The sequence below is a fragment of the Giraffa tippelskirchi genome, chromosome 7 (assembly GCF_054371585.1).
Source record: "Giraffa tippelskirchi isolate mGirTip1 chromosome 7, T2T-mGirTip1v1.2.pri, whole genome shotgun sequence".
Classification (NCBI taxonomy): Eukaryota; Metazoa; Chordata; class Mammalia; order Artiodactyla; family Giraffidae; genus Giraffa; species Giraffa tippelskirchi.
Genome location: NC_137281.1, coordinates 11,543,584 through 11,561,750, shown reverse-complemented (window position 1 = coordinate 11,561,750; position 18,167 = coordinate 11,543,584). Strand labels below are relative to the sequence as shown.

General features: G+C 47.4%; 1 protein-coding gene across 1 annotated transcript; it reads right to left on the bottom strand.

Moving 5' to 3' along the window:
* Positions 1-9,063: 9,063 nt before the first annotated feature.
* On the bottom strand, positions 9,064-16,726 carry LOC145515505 (cell adhesion molecule CEACAM7-like). Its single transcript, XM_081516045.1, is given in 9 exon segments — positions 9,064-9,434; positions 9,672-9,713; positions 10,131-10,162; positions 10,459-10,511; positions 11,939-12,059; positions 13,812-14,026; positions 14,028-14,088; positions 15,399-15,746; positions 16,663-16,726. Coding segments are annotated over 9 exon segments (1,002 nt in total). The 3' UTR covers positions 9,064-9,368.
* Positions 16,727-18,167: the final 1,441 nt, after the last annotated feature.

Genomic DNA, 18,167 nt, shown 5'->3' with positions numbered 1-18,167 from the left:
TTAAGATGGCCAAGGACTTCCTGATGGTCCAGTGGCTAAGACCCTATGCTCCCAATGCAGGACCTGGGTCCAATTTTTGGTCAGGGAACTAGATCCCACACGCCACAACTAAGACCGGATGCAGCCAAATATATTTTAAAAACAAAATAATCATTTTTAAAAAAGGGACTTCCCTGGTCCAGTGGTTAAGAATCCACCTTGCAATGCAGGGGACATGGGTTCAATCCCTGGTGAGGGAACTAAGATTCCCACAGCCAGGAAGCAACTAAGCCCACAGGCCACAACTATTGCCCATGAGCTCTGGAGCTGATGTGCCACAACTAAGACTGGAGGCGTGTGTGCTGCTAAGTTGCTTCAGTCGTGTCCAACTCTGGACGCGTGGACTGTAACCTGCCAGGCTTGCTGTCCATGGGATTTCCCAGGCAAGAATACTGGAGTGGATTGCCATTTCCTTCTCCAGGGGATCTTCCTGATCTAGGGATAGAACCCCCATCTCCTGCATTGGCAGCAGGCAGATTCTTTACCACTGAGCCATCGGGAAGCCACTCAGTGGCTCTTTACCACTGAGCCATCACTGATGCAAGGGACATGAACTTGGGCAAACTTTGGGAGATGATGAGGGGCAGAGAGGTCTGCCATGCAGCAGTCCATGGGGTCGCAAAGAGTCGGACATGACTGGGCGACTGAACAACAACAACACCAGGGAAGGCCTGAGGCAGCCAAATAAATATTTAAATATTAAAAAAAGATAGCCATAGCACGGACATGAATTTATTATAAAGAGAATTTTAAGAGTTTCATTTTTCTGATATTAAAAGTGACGTTAAATAAAGACTTGTTTCCATTAAAGACAATAAAATGAAGTCTTTATGAATTAGAACTGCAGCTTATCAGGGTGATTTTTAAATACAGTCTATTTGGTATGTGTCAGATATTGTGTTAGTGTCTGCTAGGGTTTCTTTTTTCTTTTGGTGCAAAAAACTTATTAAAATGGACTTGTATACAAAGGGTGTGTGGGACATGGGTGAGACATGTTTTGAGCCAGCTAAACTCATGCTGCAAGGTCACTTTTTTTTCCAGTTTCAGTGAGGTGTAATTGACAAAATTGCAATACATTTAAAGTGTACAACATGAAGATTTGATATACATATATATCATAAAAGGACTCCTACCATTGTGTTAACTAACACATTTATTTACCACCTTACATATGTACCTTTTTTTTCTTTTTCTGGTGAGAACACAAGTTCTACTCTCTTGCGGGCATACATGCTAAGTTGCTTCAGTCGTGTCCGAGTCTTTGTGACTCTATGGACTGTAGTCTGCCAGGCTCCTCTGTCCTCTCCAGGCAAGACTACTGGAGTGGGTTGCCGTGCCCTTCTCCAGGGGATCTGCCCGACCCAGGGATCAAACCTGTGTCTCTTATGTCTCTTGCTTTGGCAGATGGGTTCTTTATCACTAGCGCCACCTGGGAAGCCCCTCTATTCTCTTAGCAAATTTCAACTATACTATACAGTATTATCAGTGATAGTCAACATATTATACATTAGATTCTCAGACCCTATTCATTGTATAACTGAAAGTTTGTACTCTTTTACCAACTTTTCCCTATTTCCTGCAACCCTAGCCCTGGCAATCACTTTTTGAATCTCTGTTTCTACAAGTTCAACTATTTTTAGAATTTCACAAGTGATATCATGCAGTGGTTTTTTTTTTTTTGCCTTCTTTCTTTTTAAATTGAAGTATAGTTGATCTACAATCTGTTAATTACTGCTGTACAGGAAAGTGATTTACTTACACATATCCTCCGGGTGGCTCTAGTGGTAAAGAACCCACCTGCCAGTGCAAGAGAGGTAAGAGACACGGGTTCAATCCCTGGGCTGGAAAGATGCCCTGAGGAGGAAGTGGCAACCCATTCCAGTATTCTTGCCTAGAGAATCCCATGGACAGAAGAGCCTGGAAAGCTACAGACTACAGTCCATGGAGTCGCAAAGAGTTGGACATGACTGAAGTGACTTAGCACACACATATCAGGAAGCAACAGTTAGAACTGGACATGGAACAACAGACTGGTTCCAAATAGGAAAAGGAGTATGACAAGGCTTTATATTGTCACCCTGCTTATTTAACTTATATGCAGAGTACATCATGAGAAACACTGGGCTAGAGGAAGCACAAGCTGGAATCAGCTTGTTTTTTCTTCTGGGTATATAGGATTTCCTTAGGTATGCATATATCTTATGTACTAAAATTCTTTGTCAGTTAGATGATTTATCTTTATATCTTATGGTCTCTTTTTCAGAAAAGGATTTTAATGTTGAACTTATCAACCTTCCAGTTTTATGGTGATTCTTTTTGTGCTTTCCTTAAGAGATCCTTCTTGGTGATTCCCCAGTGGTCCATTGGTTAGGACTCAGTGCTTTCACTGCCAGGACCCGGGTTCAATCCCTGGTCAGGGAACTAAGATCCTGTAAGACACAGAGTAGGATCACACCCCCTCAAAAAAATTAAAACAAAAATAAAGGCTGCATCCTTAATATGACAGTAAGGCCCTTGACAGTCTGATTCCACTCATGTTTCAGACTGTCTTCCACAAAAACTCTGTTGACACACTGTGTCTTATTAACTATCTCATTATGAAATAACATTTTAAAAAAAGATTCTTATTTATCCCAGAATCCTTAAAAAATGCTCTCCTTTGTTTCCTCCAAAAAAGTAAGTTTGGCTTTTTGCATTTATGTTCTTAATTTATTTAGAATTGATTTTTGTGTGTCTTTAAGATATTTTCATTTATTCATATAGACAGTTAATTGCCCAGCCCCTTTATTGAATAATTCCTTCTTTCCCTATTTATCTGCAATATCATCTTGGCTGTATTTCAAAGTTTCGTATTTGTGTGAGTCTATTTCTGGAATTCCTATCTTCCCATTGATCAATTTATCTACTTTTGTGCCAACAGTTCACTGTATTTATTTTTATAGCTTTTTAATAAGTTGTTTTACCTGATAAGGCAAGTCATTCCCCCTCCCCACTTGTTCTTCATCTTCAGGAGAACCTTTGTTATTCTTGGACTTTTTGCACTTCTGGGTAAATCTGGACCAGCTTGTCAAGTTCCAAGGAATTCTTGTTGGGATTTTGGTTGGAATTTCATTGACTAACTTCTAATTTAGGGGAGAGTCTATATACTTATGAAGCTGAACCCTTCTATCCATGAACATGGGACATCTCTTTATTTAGGTCTTCCTGAATATTTTTCAGGGAAGCTTAAAATTTTTTGCATTAGGATCTTGCACATCTTTTGTTAATTTATTCCAAAATAATCTATAGTGTTCATTATTATAAATGATGTCATTTTAAAGTTACATTTTCTATTTGTTTCTAACATGGAAATGCAATAAATTTTTGTACAGCATATTGATCTTAAAGATAGACACTTTGCTAGACTATATTACTATTTCTAATAATTTGTTTACAGGGTTTTGGGGAGAGGTTTCTGTGTAGATAAAAAGCATCTGTGAATAATGACAGTCGATCTGTGCTGGTTGGGACATCCCAGTATAGCAATGACAATGCTGGGCATTCTTGGGTTGTTCTTGATTTTCAGTGTAATACTGCCGTTTTTCTAGAAAACAATGTTGCTGTTTCTTGTTTGCTTGCTTTTTTGAGGGGTACAGATTAAAAAAAATTTTTTTCCAGCTTTTTTGAGATATAAGGGACCTTATGCTCAGTTGCTCAATCATGGCCGGCTCTTTGCAACCCCATGGACTGTAGCCTCCCAGGCTCCTCTGTCCATGGGATTCACCAGGCAAGAATTCTGGGGTGGGTTGCCACTTCCTTCTCCAGGAGATCTTCCCAGACCAGGGATGGAAGCCGCGTCTCTTGCGTCTCTTGCATTGGAAGGTGGATTCTTTACCACTGAGCCACCGGGGAAGCCCCATATGATGGACATGCTATTTAGGTTGTACACTGTGATGATTTGAAACACACGGGTATTGCAAAATGATTGCTACCATAGCATTAGCTAACATGTCCATCTCATCACGTAATTACCATTTCTTATTTGTGGTAAGACCATTTAAAGTCTACTTTCCTAGCACTTTCAAGTATATAGTACAGTTTCATTAACTATAATCAGCATGTTGCACATAAGATTCCTAGAACCTGTTTATTTTACCACTGGAAGTTTGTGCTCTTTGAGCAACATTTCCTCATTTCCCCTACCCCTCAACTCCTGGTAACTACCATCCTACTTTCTGTTTCTATGCATTGGCTTTTTTTTTTATACTCCACATATAAGTGATATCATATAGCATGGGTCCCCCAAACTCTGAGATCTAATGACTGATGCTGAGGTGGAGTTGATGTAATAATAGAAATAACATGCACAAAAAATGTAATGTGTTTGAATCATTCTAAAATGATCCCCCAGCCCCCATCTGTGGAAAAATTGTCTTTCGTGAAACCAGTCCCTGGTGCTAAAAAAGGTTAGGGCTACTGTCATATAGTATGTATCTTTGCCTGTCTGGCTTATTTCAGTTAGCATAATGCCATCGAAGTCCAGCCACCTTTTTTTTTAAATTTCAAATGGCAAGATTTCTTTCTCTTGCATAGCTGAATAATATTTCATCTTTCTATCTCACATCCTCTTTATATCTTTATCCATTCACCCACTGATGGACACTTAGGTTGTTTCCATGTCTTGGCTATTGTGAACAATGCTGCAAAAAACATGAGAATGTAGATATTGTTAGGTATTCTTAATCAGATTAAGGAGGCTTCCTTGTGTTCCTAGTGCAATAGTTTACAAATATAAGCTGATGGCAAATGTTATTAAATTATTTTTCAATATCTATTGAGATAATCAGGAGTTTTCCCTTTGATATGTTAATATGGCACACAACGTAGATTTTTAAAAACTGATGTATTACATGCAAAGACATGTACAAGTCATAAGTGTATTGCTTAATAACTTCTAAAAAATTGTACACATCCATGTATCTAGCAGTTAGATCAGGAAACAAAACATTGCTTGCACCCTAGAAGCTCCTGCGCACTTCCATTTACAGATTTATAATGTTAAATAACCTTTACTTTTCTGGGGCCAACAAAACTTAGTCATGGTGTGTCATCTTTTTTCACGTACTGCTGGATTTGGTTTGCTAAAACCTTGTTTAGGATTTTTTCATCTCTGTTCATAAGTGTGACTGGCCTGACATTCTCCTTTTGGTTCTGGTTTTAATCTCAGAATGAGTTGGGAACTGTATCTCTTTTTCTACTTTGTGGGAAAATCTGATGTGTGAACAGAGCCGCAGAGCTTTTGGTGGCAATAATAAAAAGATTTAACTTTTGTACCATTGAAATACCAGAAGCAGAGGAAAAGAAAACATGGACTGAAAAAAAATTGAAACAATAATGGCTCACGAAGCTGAGTGAACTCAAAGTAGGACCAATCTAAACAATTTCACACTAAGATACATAGTAAACGTGTGAAAACTGACAACAAAGGAAAAAATATCTTTACAAGCTAGAGGGGTGGGATGGGGAGGGAGGTGGGAGGGAGGATCAAGAGGGAGGGGACATAGGTATACCTATGGCTGATTCACGGCAGAAATCAATGCAATACTGCAAAGCAATTATCCTTCAATTTAAAAAAAATCCAGAGAAACAACCCATTTCCTATTCAGGATCTCTTTTTTTTTGGCCACAAGGCATGGGGGATCTTAGTTTCCTGACTAGGGATTGAACCCTTGCCTCTTGCAGTGGAAACTCAGACTCTTAACCACTGGACACCAGGGAAATCCCAGAAACTCTAATTTAAATGACAGTAGATTTTGTACCTGAAAATATGGAAGGAAGTGACGTATTTTTCAAGTGCTGAAAGGAAAGAACTGTCAACTAAGAATTCTACATCTGGCAAATTTATCCTTTGGGAATGAAAGGGGAATCAGGAAATTCTCTGATGAAGGAAAACTATGAGAATTTGCTGCTAGCTGACCTTTCAAAGACTGGCCAGAGAGAAGAATGTCTAGTTCATCCTCTTTCATTGCTTAGGCTTGGTGTCATATCTAAAATCTAACCAAATTTAAAATAAAAATAATAAACAATAAGTTAAATCCAACAGAGTATGTTCTCTGACAATAATACAGTCATGGTAGAAATCAGCAACAGAAAGACAACACGAAAATCTCTGAAATATTTAGAAAATAAATAACATATTTCTGAATAATCTATGGCCAGAGATAAAGTCTCAAAGGAAATTAAAAAAAAAAAGAATTGAATTAAACACTGAATTAAAAAACCTCCAGCCATTTGTAGGATACAGCTTATGTAATGCTGAGAAGGGTATTTATGCAACAAAGTGCTTATATTAGCAAAGAGGAAACACCTCAAATCAATAATCTAAGATTCTATCACAAGAAACTAGAAAAATGACAGCAAAAAGAATCCAACTCAAAGCAGAAGAAAAGACATAGTAAAAATAAGAGCACCCGCGATCCTTACCCCAGGTTCCATGAGCGGATGGCTTGGACCTGAGCCACTGGGAAGGGCAGGGCTGAGTCTGGAGGGTCAGATTTGGTTTTGTGAGTGTGAGGTGGATGGGAACAAGGGAGATGGAATGACTGTGAGGGTCCCAGTCTTTTCTCTTCATCTGGGGGTTGCAGGCAGATCGAACAGTTCTTTGGTGTTCTGCCCTGGGAAATACGTCTTCATGCTCCACTGGTCCCTCAGGAAATTGTTTGCTCTGCTGGGAAGGACACCCAGTACAGGGCTCTTAGCCTGGAAGAGCTGGGAAAGTAGCCTAGAGCTCTGCTCAGCCTGCTGTCTGGGGAGCTCAGCTGGGGCTCAGGGAACAGAAGCCTGTGCTCAGGTGGTGCTCCAGGCTGGGTGATGGATGGGTGTGTTTCCAAGGTCAGGCACCAAGGTTCAGAAGGTTAATCATGAAATATTCCCTTAATGTTGTAGGCAGGACAGTTGCCTGACTCTCAAGGGTGAGGAGATTCCCTGAGATGCCAGAGTAAGTTCTCGGCCTTCCCAGGGCCACACTCTGGGTGCAGTGGTCAGCAGCAGTGTGGCAAGTTGTAAAAGATGTGCCAATAAGTACTGTCCAGACATGTGCAAAAGGTTCACGACTTATAAATTAGAGGAAAGCAAGCTATCCCTTAAACATTCTGCCTCATTGCATCTTTCTCATAGAAAGAATAGAAATTGGCAGGATTTCCAGTCGTTCCTTTTCTCTTTTTTTAATTTATTTATTTTAGTTGGGGGCTAATTACAATATTGTAGTGGTTTTTGCCATACATCGACATGAATCAGCCATGGGTTTACATGTGTTCCCCATCCTGAACCCCCTTCCCCCCTCCCTCCCCATCCTAGATGTCCGTCATCAGACAAATGGATAAGGAAGCTGTGGTACATATACAGTCGTTCCTTTTCATTGGGTCCTTTCTGTGCAGCCCTGGGATGAGCGCAGTGAAGACCCTGTCCATGGTGCTGACCAACACTAGCTACCCAAGGGAGCTGCATCTGCTTTCTTTACATTCTTAACAACAGCATTTTAACAAGGAAAAGGTGGAGAGGACTTCAGGGAGTGTTGACTGGCTTCTGTCTCCATGGCTAAAGGACAGCGAGGGTGCTGTGCACATCAAATCAGGAACTAACCCCACAGTCGGGAAGACCAGGTCCAGATTGCCCATGAGTAGTAGTTTCGTAGCTCAGTCGGTAAAGAATCTCCCTGCAATGCAGGAGACCCAGGTTCGATTCCTGGGTTGGAAAGATCCCCTGGAGAAGGAAATGGCAACCCACTCCAGTACTCTTGCCTGGAGAATCCCATGGACAGAGGAGCCTGGTAGGTTCCCAGTCCATGGGGCCGCAAGAGTCAGACACAACTTAGCGACTAAACTACTACAAGTAGTTTGCAGTGAGAGAAGATGATGACCACAACCGTGAGAGATGTGACAGAGAGAACAATGGCCCCTCAAAGTTGACCACATATCTTTAAAAATTTTATTTATTTATTTGGCTGCATTGAGTCTTAGTTGCGACAAGCAGGATCTTTTGTTGCAGCGCACAGACTCTCTAGTTGTGGTGTGTCGGCTCAGTAGTTGTGGCACGCAGGCTTAGGTGGCTTAAGTGGGATCTTTAACTTAAACTTAGATGGGATCTTAAGTTCCCCAACCAGGGATTGAACCCATGTCCTTTGCATTGCAAGGTGGATTCTAAATCAACTGGACCACCAGGGAAGTCCCTGTCCACATCTTAATACCCAGAATCTCTGAAGATGTCCCAAAATAAAGGGAATTTATAAATTAAGGATCATGTGATTAGGAGATTATGGTGAGTTATCTGGCTGGGGCCAATATAATCACAAGGGTGGTCCTTATAAAGAAAAAGGAAGGCAGGAGAGGCAGAGCCAGAGAAAGAGATGTGATGATGGAAGCAGAGCATGACTTTAAGATACTCCACTGCTGACTTTTGAAGATGGAGGAAGGGGCCACAATCCAAGGAAAACAGGTAGCCTCTCACAGCTTCGAAAGGCGAGGAAACAAACTCTCTCCTAGACCATCCAGAAAGAACAGAGCTGTGTTGACATCTTGACTTGTGTTGTTTTACGCCACAGGTTTGTGATAAGCTGCTACAGCAGCAATAGGAAACAACAAGAGGTGTCACTTTCTCTAACCCAACATTGTGTGCATATGAGATAAGGAGTATCTTAGAGCCAAAGCATGATGTGAAACTTAGCAGGTTTTGTAACTGTCTCTTATCTCATAACAAACAACACTCAGGCAATAGCCGAACATCCTCCTGAACTCTGGGCTCTGTACCTTAGTGCACAGACCACTTTTGTTTGGGTGAATGTGGGTAAACTGACCCAAGTGAACTTACATGGGAAGATCACCCTTCCTAGGTGATCTCAGTTCTTTGGGTGAGTGGAGGGGGCTGCAGATGAGGCCCAGGTGGGAGGAGACCTGCGGGCCACATCGAGGAGGAGACAGTTTGTCCCATTGCTGTGGAACCTGGATGAGTTTTAGGTGGGAGAAGCCCATGCGCACAAAAAGAGCAAACGAGAGGAAAGTCCTCTTTATTCAGACCTCTCAGGTGCTCCACAGCAGGTCACAGACCCAGTCACTTTCCTTGGAAGCCCTCAGCTCCTCGGGGAATGGAAGTCCTTGTCTTCATCCATCCAGGGTTCAGAGCAGCCTTGTCAGGGCCTCCAGAAGGCCAGGAGGGACACTGAGGCTGAGCCCAGGTCCCCCAGTATCTTCAGGGTCACAGCCATTTCTCTGGTTCAGGCTTCTGACCTCACTCAGACTCTGGGGTCTCCAGTGGGCTCTTCTCCACAGCCCTTATGGGGAAGTTTCTGGAGCAAACTAAGAAACCACGTCTACTTTGGGGTTGATCTGGCAGTAGATATCTGTGTTGGGATAGAGTAATTCCTGTAAAGAAACAAGAGGCATTTGAGCCCCTATAACCTTCTCAGAACAGGTCCTAGGATTTCCCTGGCCCAGGGTCCACAGGGCTGCTTTCTGGGAGGCTGGGCTGTGCTGGAGGCTTTCTGGCTCTAGATGGCATCACTCCTCTTCATCCATTTTCCCATTTTTGCTGCTGTTTCCTGGACCTCAAGAAAGTACCCTTAGAAGTGCAGGATCAGACCATTCATCCCCAACACTCACTTCATAGATGGGAACAGCTGGCCTGGGGCTGGGTAGGGAAGCCTGGGCAGGGGAGAAAGTGGGCATCAGAGGGACAGGGAAGAGAGTCATTTCTCCTCAAAAGTGACCAACCCTGCCTCCCAAGAAGCGGCCTCCAAGCCTGAAGCCCTCACTTCAGTCCCCATCTGGGCTTCATGCCCCACCCTTGATAGCCTGAGACCCCTGTCTGAAGCTCCTAGTGCCCGCTCTATTCCTGGCTGGACTCTAGGGTTAACTGCGAAGGGACCAGGCAGGCTCAGTGCAAGACGTGGGGGTGTCCTGCCCCTTAAGTGAGTCCCAGTCCTGGCCAGGGTGGGGTTCATGTTGCTGGCTACCCTGGAGTGAACGGTATCTGTACTGTGAAATGTCGGACAGTCCCACTGCCCTGAGTCTGCACAGCTGGGACCGCAGGGAGAAGAGACAAGGAAAGGATGTGCTTACTGGGGAGACAGAGCTGCCAGAGGGACCATGTCCTAGGAGCAGAGACAGCAGTTAGCACCGGGGGTGTGAGGAAGTTTAGCCCATCCTCCCAGGAGAGGCTGGGTGTCCTCAACTTCCAGAGAACCATTGGAGAAGGGGAATCACCCAGGGAGAGACCTTCTGGGCATTTAGGGTCCAATGAGGTGACCCATGACTCAGAACTCATACATCTAACAGACCAGTCAGTGCAGATCCCCCGTGATGAAGCCCCAGGGGGGTGGCTGGCTGGAGCGGACACTGGAGGATAGGACCAGGGTGTTCCAGCTGCTCCCAGACTGAGAACTCTCACCCAGGGTGGTTGCTGGAGGCTGGTGCTCTCTGAGGTCATTCTGGCCACTGGCCCTAGGAAAGGTCATTATTTTTGAGGGTTGCGGGAGGTAGGAGGAGGTCACGGCTTTGCTGTCAAAACAGGGAATAAGGAGTGTTCCCTTTCCTAAACAGGGAGTGTGTATGTACATGGTCAGATGCTCAGTCACGTCCAACTCTTTGGGACCTCGTGGACTGTGGCCCTCCAGGCTTCTCTGTCCATGGGATTCTCCAGGCAAGAATACTGGAGTGGGTTGCCATTTCCTTCTCCAGGGGAATCTTCCTGACCCAGGGATCAAACCTGCGTCTTCTTCGTCTCCTGCATTGCAGGTGGACTCGTTACTACTGAGCCACCAGGGAAGCCCAATCAGGGAATGGAGAGACCTCCATTCTCCACCAATGCTGTTTAGGGGGAGAGGGCCCAGCAGAGAGGAGCTAAGGAAAGTCCTTAAGAAGCCACATCCATCCTGGGCTCAGAGAGGAAGGACATGCAGGTCAATGGCAGTCCAGGAGAAAGTGACTTGAGAAGGGACAAAGGACACAGTAAAGGAATCAGACTAAAGGCTTTGAGTGGAAGGGTCAGGTCCTCAGAGGAAAGCAAGGCCAGAACACACGGAGGATGCTTAGAGAGCCGGTGCATCTTGGGGCCCGTGACTGTGGTGGCTCTGCGGTGGTCAGACCAGCCCCTCAGGCTGAGAGATGCTGAAATTAGACAATGGCCACGATCTCTATCTTCATCTGCCTGGAAGGAGGTATAAACCTCGTGTCCTGACCTGCTGTCCCGGCCAGGTCCATGTTCTTCCGTCTCACACATCATGGGCTGTGGTTAATGCATCTGCCTATCTAGGTGGCTTCAGTCTCTTTGGCCAGGATGACCCTCAGGTTCTGAGGCTGTCAACCTCCCCTTTCAGGGCGACTGGATTGAAATAAACAGCAGGATGTCCTGCTTACTGAGCATTTATCCCCTGCCAGCACAGCTGCAGGTCTGCTCAGGGAACTAGGACAACAGTGGGTTGTTCTTGTTGTTCAGTTGCTCAGTCCTGTCCGACTCTTTGTGACCCCATGGACTGTCGCCTGCCAGGCTCCTCTGTCTATGGGAGATCCCAGGCAAGAATACTGGAGCCGGTGGCCATCTCCTTCTCCAGGGGATCTTCCCAACCCAGGGATTAAACCCGCGTCTTCTGCATTGCAGGCGGATTCTTTACCACTGAGCCACCGGGGAAGCCCTGGACAACAGCAGTGGGGAGTTAACTGTGTCTAATTGACAGATGAAGATGGTGTTGGGAAGCCACCCCAGGTCAGCATCTCGTGAAGGAGGGGCCGGTGGATGAGAGGGAATGTCCTTGGGGGAAGCGGGGAGGCTGTGGAGAGCCAGGCCCAGAATCCAAGGATTTGGTGTCCTTCTTCCTGGCTTGGTGTCTGCCCGGGGGACAGGATTAGCATCTGTGCATTGCCATTTGTACCTTCTAGTCATCTTGAGGAAAAGAAAACACCCCAGAGTGGTCACCAGTGCCAACCTAACCAGGATGCCAATCGTGATGACAATAACAATCTCCTTATTGAGCGCTGGGCTGTTTTCTTGGCCTGAAAGGAGAAGATAAAGGGGGAGATGAAGGCCTGAGTTCACCTGACCAGGAAAACCACAAGAAGTCTTACAGGGGAGAGGGCCTGGTTAGGGAGGAAGGAAATGCTTTGAGGCCTGTGTGTGGTTGTGTGTTTTGTCATCACAGTATCTTCCCAACTCTCCTCCTGCAGGTGGTTGCATCTTTTTTTTAAAATCGCATTTGAAACCTCAGACTTCCTCTAACTCGACATTCTCTCACTGTGGCCAGCTCCACGTCCTATTCATGTTCCTGTTAAAGACTCTTTCCCTCTTACATTAGCCCCCCTCCTTGTTTTTCCTTCCCATCCCTATTGTCAGTCCTAGAGGGAAGGTCCGCTCAAAGCCTGATCAGTAATAATAATATTAGCCAACTGTTTCCAGTTCATTCTGTGTGGCTGGCACTGTGGGAAAATCCTTTACGTCCATCTGTTCTGATCCTTCCCTCCCCATGACAGAGGGGGTGTCATCTTTGCTGTGTGTACATACATCTGAGACCCATGGTGCTTAAATAAATCAACGGAGTTCATAGAACTGGGCTTCCCTGATGGCTCAGACAGTAAAGAATCTGCCTGCAATTCGGGAGACCCGGGTTTGATCCCTGGGTTGGGAAAGATCCCCTGAAGAAGGGAATGGCAATTCATTTCAGTATTCTTGCCTGGAAAATTCCATGGACAGAGGAGGCTGGTGGGCTACAGTCCATGGGGTTGCAAAGAGTCAGACACAACTGAGCGACTGAGCACATAGCATATCGCATCTGGTAAGAGATTAATATCCATTTCTTCAATTCAACAACAAAAGGCACTTGACCCTGGGGACCCTTCTTTTTTTCCTATCTCCCCCTACATGAGGCTGTCAGGGGCTGAGAGAATCCCCTCCCCACATTCCAGGCTGGACCCAAGTTCTGCCAGGAGAAATCAGAGAGGAGGAGGAAGAAGGGTCTGCTGAGATGTAGTGGGAGGGTTCAGGGGCTGATTCGGAATTTGCTTGTAACTTCTGGCAAGTTGGGAGGTAACTTCTTTCAGATTCTTTTCTGAAAACCTACAGGCTCTACCACAGAGCTTGGTACCGATGGTCAAGGGCCACTTACCAGAGACAGTGATAGCCTTGACTGTGGTTTACTGGGACCAGTGATGAAGTTATGGACAAGGCAGTTACAGGATTTACTCTTATCTGCAGTGTTGGGGATAAAGAGCTCCTGTATGGATTGTGGGGGCCTCCTGGTGATGAGTCAGGGACATGGTGTGGCTGGGTTAGATGCTGTGTGGCGGAGAGGCTGAGGTTTGCCTCTGGATGGTAACAGGAGTCTGCGGGGGAAGTGGTGGGAGTGTCTGGGCCACCTGGACAAAGAGCATAAAGCCACACAGGTGGGAGGGGAGGGAAAGTTCCTGGTGTGTATTAGGGCCACAGCGTCCTGTCCGGATCACAGCCTCGTTGTAGGAAGTCTCAACCATTACCTCTCATGTTCACTCATCCTGAGTCTGAGACATTAACCTGTTTCTTCCGTCACAGGCTGGTGACCCTGAGCCTCTCAAGACACAGCAGCCCATCCCCTCCTAGTCTTGATTCAGGGTGGGCCTGCCTGGGCTTGCCTGGGACAGGAAGTCATGGCCAGCCTGGGTGTCCAAAGGTGAGGGTCCTTGCTCTTGGACCTGAGAGGAATAGGTACGGCCTGGCCTCCGGCACTGTAGATTCAGCCAGGAGGCCTGGACCACGCAGGAACAGAGGTTACTCACAGAGGCCATTCAGGTTGAATGGGTCACCATGGATGATATTCTCTGGATTCCTGGCTTCACACACATAGGGTCCTATGTCATTCCTTGCAACATTGAACACAGTGAGAGTCCTGTTTCCCATGCACAGTTCCAGCCTGGTGCTGCTATGGAGGCTCTGATCGTTGATCCACCATAGGTAGGAGGTGTTCTGAGTCTCAGGTCCACATGTTAACACCAGTGTCCTCGTGCTCCCAGGGGTTGGAGTTGTTGCTGGCGATGACAGGTGTGGGTAGCACCGCTGTGCAGATAACAGAGAGAACATTGCCCCTTTTATACCTTGGGTTCCTCCAAAAGCATCCTCAATCAGAATTGGCATCACTCACCTCTCAGCCAGACTGAGCCCTTAAAGAATAAGGCAGGTCTGTGTATCGAAGACAAATACATGGGGATCTGAGCTCAGGGAGTGTGAGGCCACCTGTTCTATGCTCGGGAGAAGCACAGACTTCCTCAGGGATTGAATTTAGTGCAGCAGAATTTAGTGATAGACAGAACAGGGTGGGATTCAGAGACCACCTGGAGTCTCTCCTGGTTTTCATCAACCAGCCTCATGAGAGAGTTTCCTGGGCTGCACCCTGGGGAATGAGGGCCTTCCAGGAGCGTCTTCCTTCCTCCGTTCCTCCCTGGGGATGCTGAGATTTCTCTGGAGTCTCCAAGTCCCCCAGGGCAGTTGACTGACCACCTGGGAACCTTGTACCCCATGCTCTCCATGCTGAGTCTCAGGAGAAGGACCAGGCTGTCCGCCTGCCTGATTGTGGCTCTCGGAGCTGAGCTCTGGCTGGTGACCAGCTTGGAGCCTAGGGATTTGGCTCAATATCACTGGAGGCAGGAGCCCTGGGACAGTGTCTGGGAAGGACTTCCTGTGGCTGAGCTTCTCTGTGAGGATCCCTGTGGGCCCTCAGGCTAGGGTCTTCCCTGAGTCCTGCAGGGTCTTCCTCAGGATCATGGTCACAGGGAGGGATCCAGGGGACTGGACTGAGAGTTCCAGACTGTTCTCCCTCTGCCGAGTCCCTCCATCAGACCGTCCTTCCTGCACAGGATGTTTGCAGGGTCTGGGTTGCTGGAAAGCACTTCTGACCCTTTGGGGTTTGTCTCCACAGTGTGTGTCCTGCACTAAATGTTCAAACCCCAACACGGGACACAATGTAGAGGAGATGGAGGTACCATCCGGGTCTGTCAGTCCCGTGTGTGTGAACAGAATTCACCCCCACACATAGCTCAGTTGGTAAAGAATCCACCTGCAATGCAGGAGACGCCGGTGTAATTCCTAAATAGGGAAGGTCTGCTGGAGAAGAGATAGGCTACCCACTCCAGTATTCTTGGGCTTCCCTGGTGGCTCAGCTGGTAAAGAATCTGCCTGCAATGTGGGATACCTGGGTTCAGTTCCTGGGTTGGCAAGATCTGCTGGAGAAGGGAAATGCTACCCACTCCAGTAATCTGGTCTGGAGAACCCCATGGACTGTATAGTCCACAGGTTGCAAAGAGTTGGACACGACTGAGCAACTTTCACTTTCCCACCCAATACCCCGAGGTCAGAGAGGAAGCACTCACAGTATACGCAGAGATGTCCAGTTTGTCTCTCTGTCTGTAAATCATCCTTTGTAACGAGCAGGGTGTAGGATCCTGTGTCTTTCTGGATCAGCAGGGTTCCACTGGGGTAAAGTATCTCCCGTCTGCTGTGTGCAGACCCTTTGGTAGTTACATTAGTGTCTATTCTATAGGATGCAATTAGCTGGTTGTTGTCTACCCTTTCTCCTCTGTGCCAGGCATAGCCTAGAGGAGTCCCTGTCACGTTGTGGGCAAGTAGAAGAGCATCCGACCCTTCTGCAGCAAGGGGGGGCACTGTTTCAACAGCGAGCTGGGAAATGGTGGGCAGGGTCCAGAAAGTTAAGAGTGAGGCTAGGAGGGAAGAGAGAGAAACTAGTTAATTTCTGGCCTGTGTGGGGGATGGGAAAATGGTGCCCTGGGTCCTGAGCAGGTCTCTTCATCCCTCAGCCTTGGTGTGTGTTTTTATACTGTGTGAGGATGTGTGGGTCTGTGTGCGTGTATGTGTGTGTGTCCTCCTGGTTCAAGGTCAGCAGCATGACCCTCCTCACTTTAGCCCCTCTGAGTATTTCCTCTGTTTCCCCAGCTGTCCCCTGGCTCTCTCCCTCGCTGCCCTCACACGCCTGCTCACACTCAGGGGCCTCTTGGGAGAGGCCCCTTCCATCTGACCACCTGCTCCAAAGACTCTCCATGTTCACTTGCTGACCCTTCCCTGTCTGGTTCCTGCATGACTCCTGTCAGCACCTGACAGCACATTCTAGATCTCTCTGCTTGTCTGTCTTCCTCCCCACAGAGCGAGAGCTCCGTGAGGGCAAGGGCTTGTCTGACCCTGGTTGTAACCCAGGGCCTGGGCCAGGTTCTAGACATTAGTACCTGGGGATGAAGGAAGGAGTGTTTCCAGGAATTCCACAGCCTGGTGTTTATTTGTCAGTTTCTAAGGGTGCCGGGTAAAGACAGTGGTTACTGTCCTGGTTACGTCTTTTTCTGCAGTGACACAATAAATTGTTATTATTGTCATCAGTTTTCAACAATTACTGCTCAGTGAAGAATAACTCATAAAACCTACACTAGTTGAGGTTTTCCCGCCCCTCACCAACTCTAGTTCACGGAGAGTCTCCTGTGGCTGAGCCCCACCCCCACCCTCCCCTGTCCTCTGCCCTCAGGTCTGAACAGAAGTCCTCTGTCCCCTCAGAGCCCTGTCTCCCTCAGAGCCCAGCCAGTCTCCTGCTCTCCAGTCTCTGCCCGCTCCCTGAAATTTGTCCCGTCTCACCTGCCAGGAGGAGCCTGTTCCAGGGGACATGCCTGCTGCTTGCAGGGCCTGACGGGGGCTGCATGGTGCCTGCTGTCTGCTGTGTCCCTCTCTCTGTGAAGAGAACTTCCTCTCCAAAAACGCTCAGAAGCACTGCAGTCCGCTGTGTGAGCTCTGCTGTCCTTCCCGCTCTGTGCTGGGCCGCCTCCTGGGGCAGGAGCACTGCGCTGGGTCACGTGGCCCGGGGGCGGGGTCTCTGCCCAGGCCCCGCCCCCCTTTCCTCCCTAGTGGTCCCCTCCCCCTTCCCCTTCTGTCTCTATTTCTATTCCCTGAACTCGGCTGAGTCCTCTGCCTTCCAGAGCAGTGATTCTCCACCCATACACACATAAACACACACACACACACACACACACACACACACACACACCTACACACATACACTCCTACACACATCCCTACACAGACACACAGATACCTACACACACCCCTACACACACACACCCCTACACACACACACACACACACACACCCCTACACACATACACTCCTACACACACCCCTACACACACATACACCTACACACAAACACCTATATACACACATCTATACACATACACGCACCCTTGTCGGGAAAAGCACAATCTTGGGGTGTCTGGGTATGGGGTCCCAACTGCTCTGGGTGACATACACACTCAGCCTCCCCAGCAGCCCTCTTCATCCCCTTCTGGCTTGTCCCTTCAGAGCAGGAGCCTGGGGGTGGGGGGTGCATCAGGAACTCTTGTCACAGGGACGTCATCCCCACGGTGTGTGGGATTCACCTGTGGAGCTTCATGAAGACTGAGAACCCCCAGGTGACACCTTTGAAATGCTGTTTTAGCAGCTTCCCAGGTGACATGCTTGCCCAGCCTGCCTGAGACCCCAGAACACCGGCTAGGCTGCCCCACCCACCCCAGTGTTGGCCTCTGCGGTGTTCTGGTCTGGGGTCTGTCAGCACCACACACAGACCAGGGGTTTCCAAATTTTGGTGGTAATTGTTCCTGTGACACAGAAACCCAGCTGGATGCCCAGGGTCTTCCTGTTGTTCTCAAATATCTGAGAAGATTGCATTTACTCCCCTCCTGAAGGTCACACTGACTCTGGAGGAGAGAAAGGGGTCAGTTGAGTGATGACTGGAGAGAGGACCTGACCTCCACTTTCGAGTGTCACCAGCCTGGCATCTGTTTTCAGGGAATGAGACCCAGAACCGGGTGTCAGGAGGAGCTGCAGATCGCAGGTGAGAAGGGAAAGGTTTCCTGTGTGTCCTGGGAAGAGAGGAACCTGATGCTGGGGAGTGGGCTGACTGTGGGCTCCCTGGTCCTCGGGTCAAGTTCCGGGAGACTCTCCCTCTCCGTGTGTGTTGGCTGAGCCTTGGTTCAGAAACTGTTCAGGTCCTCCTTACCATTATAGGGGCCCCTCTGTCACCCTGGCTGATTTTCCTGTGGTCACTGTGATCTTTCCCATGGGTGGTTCCAGGCAGGGATGGGAGC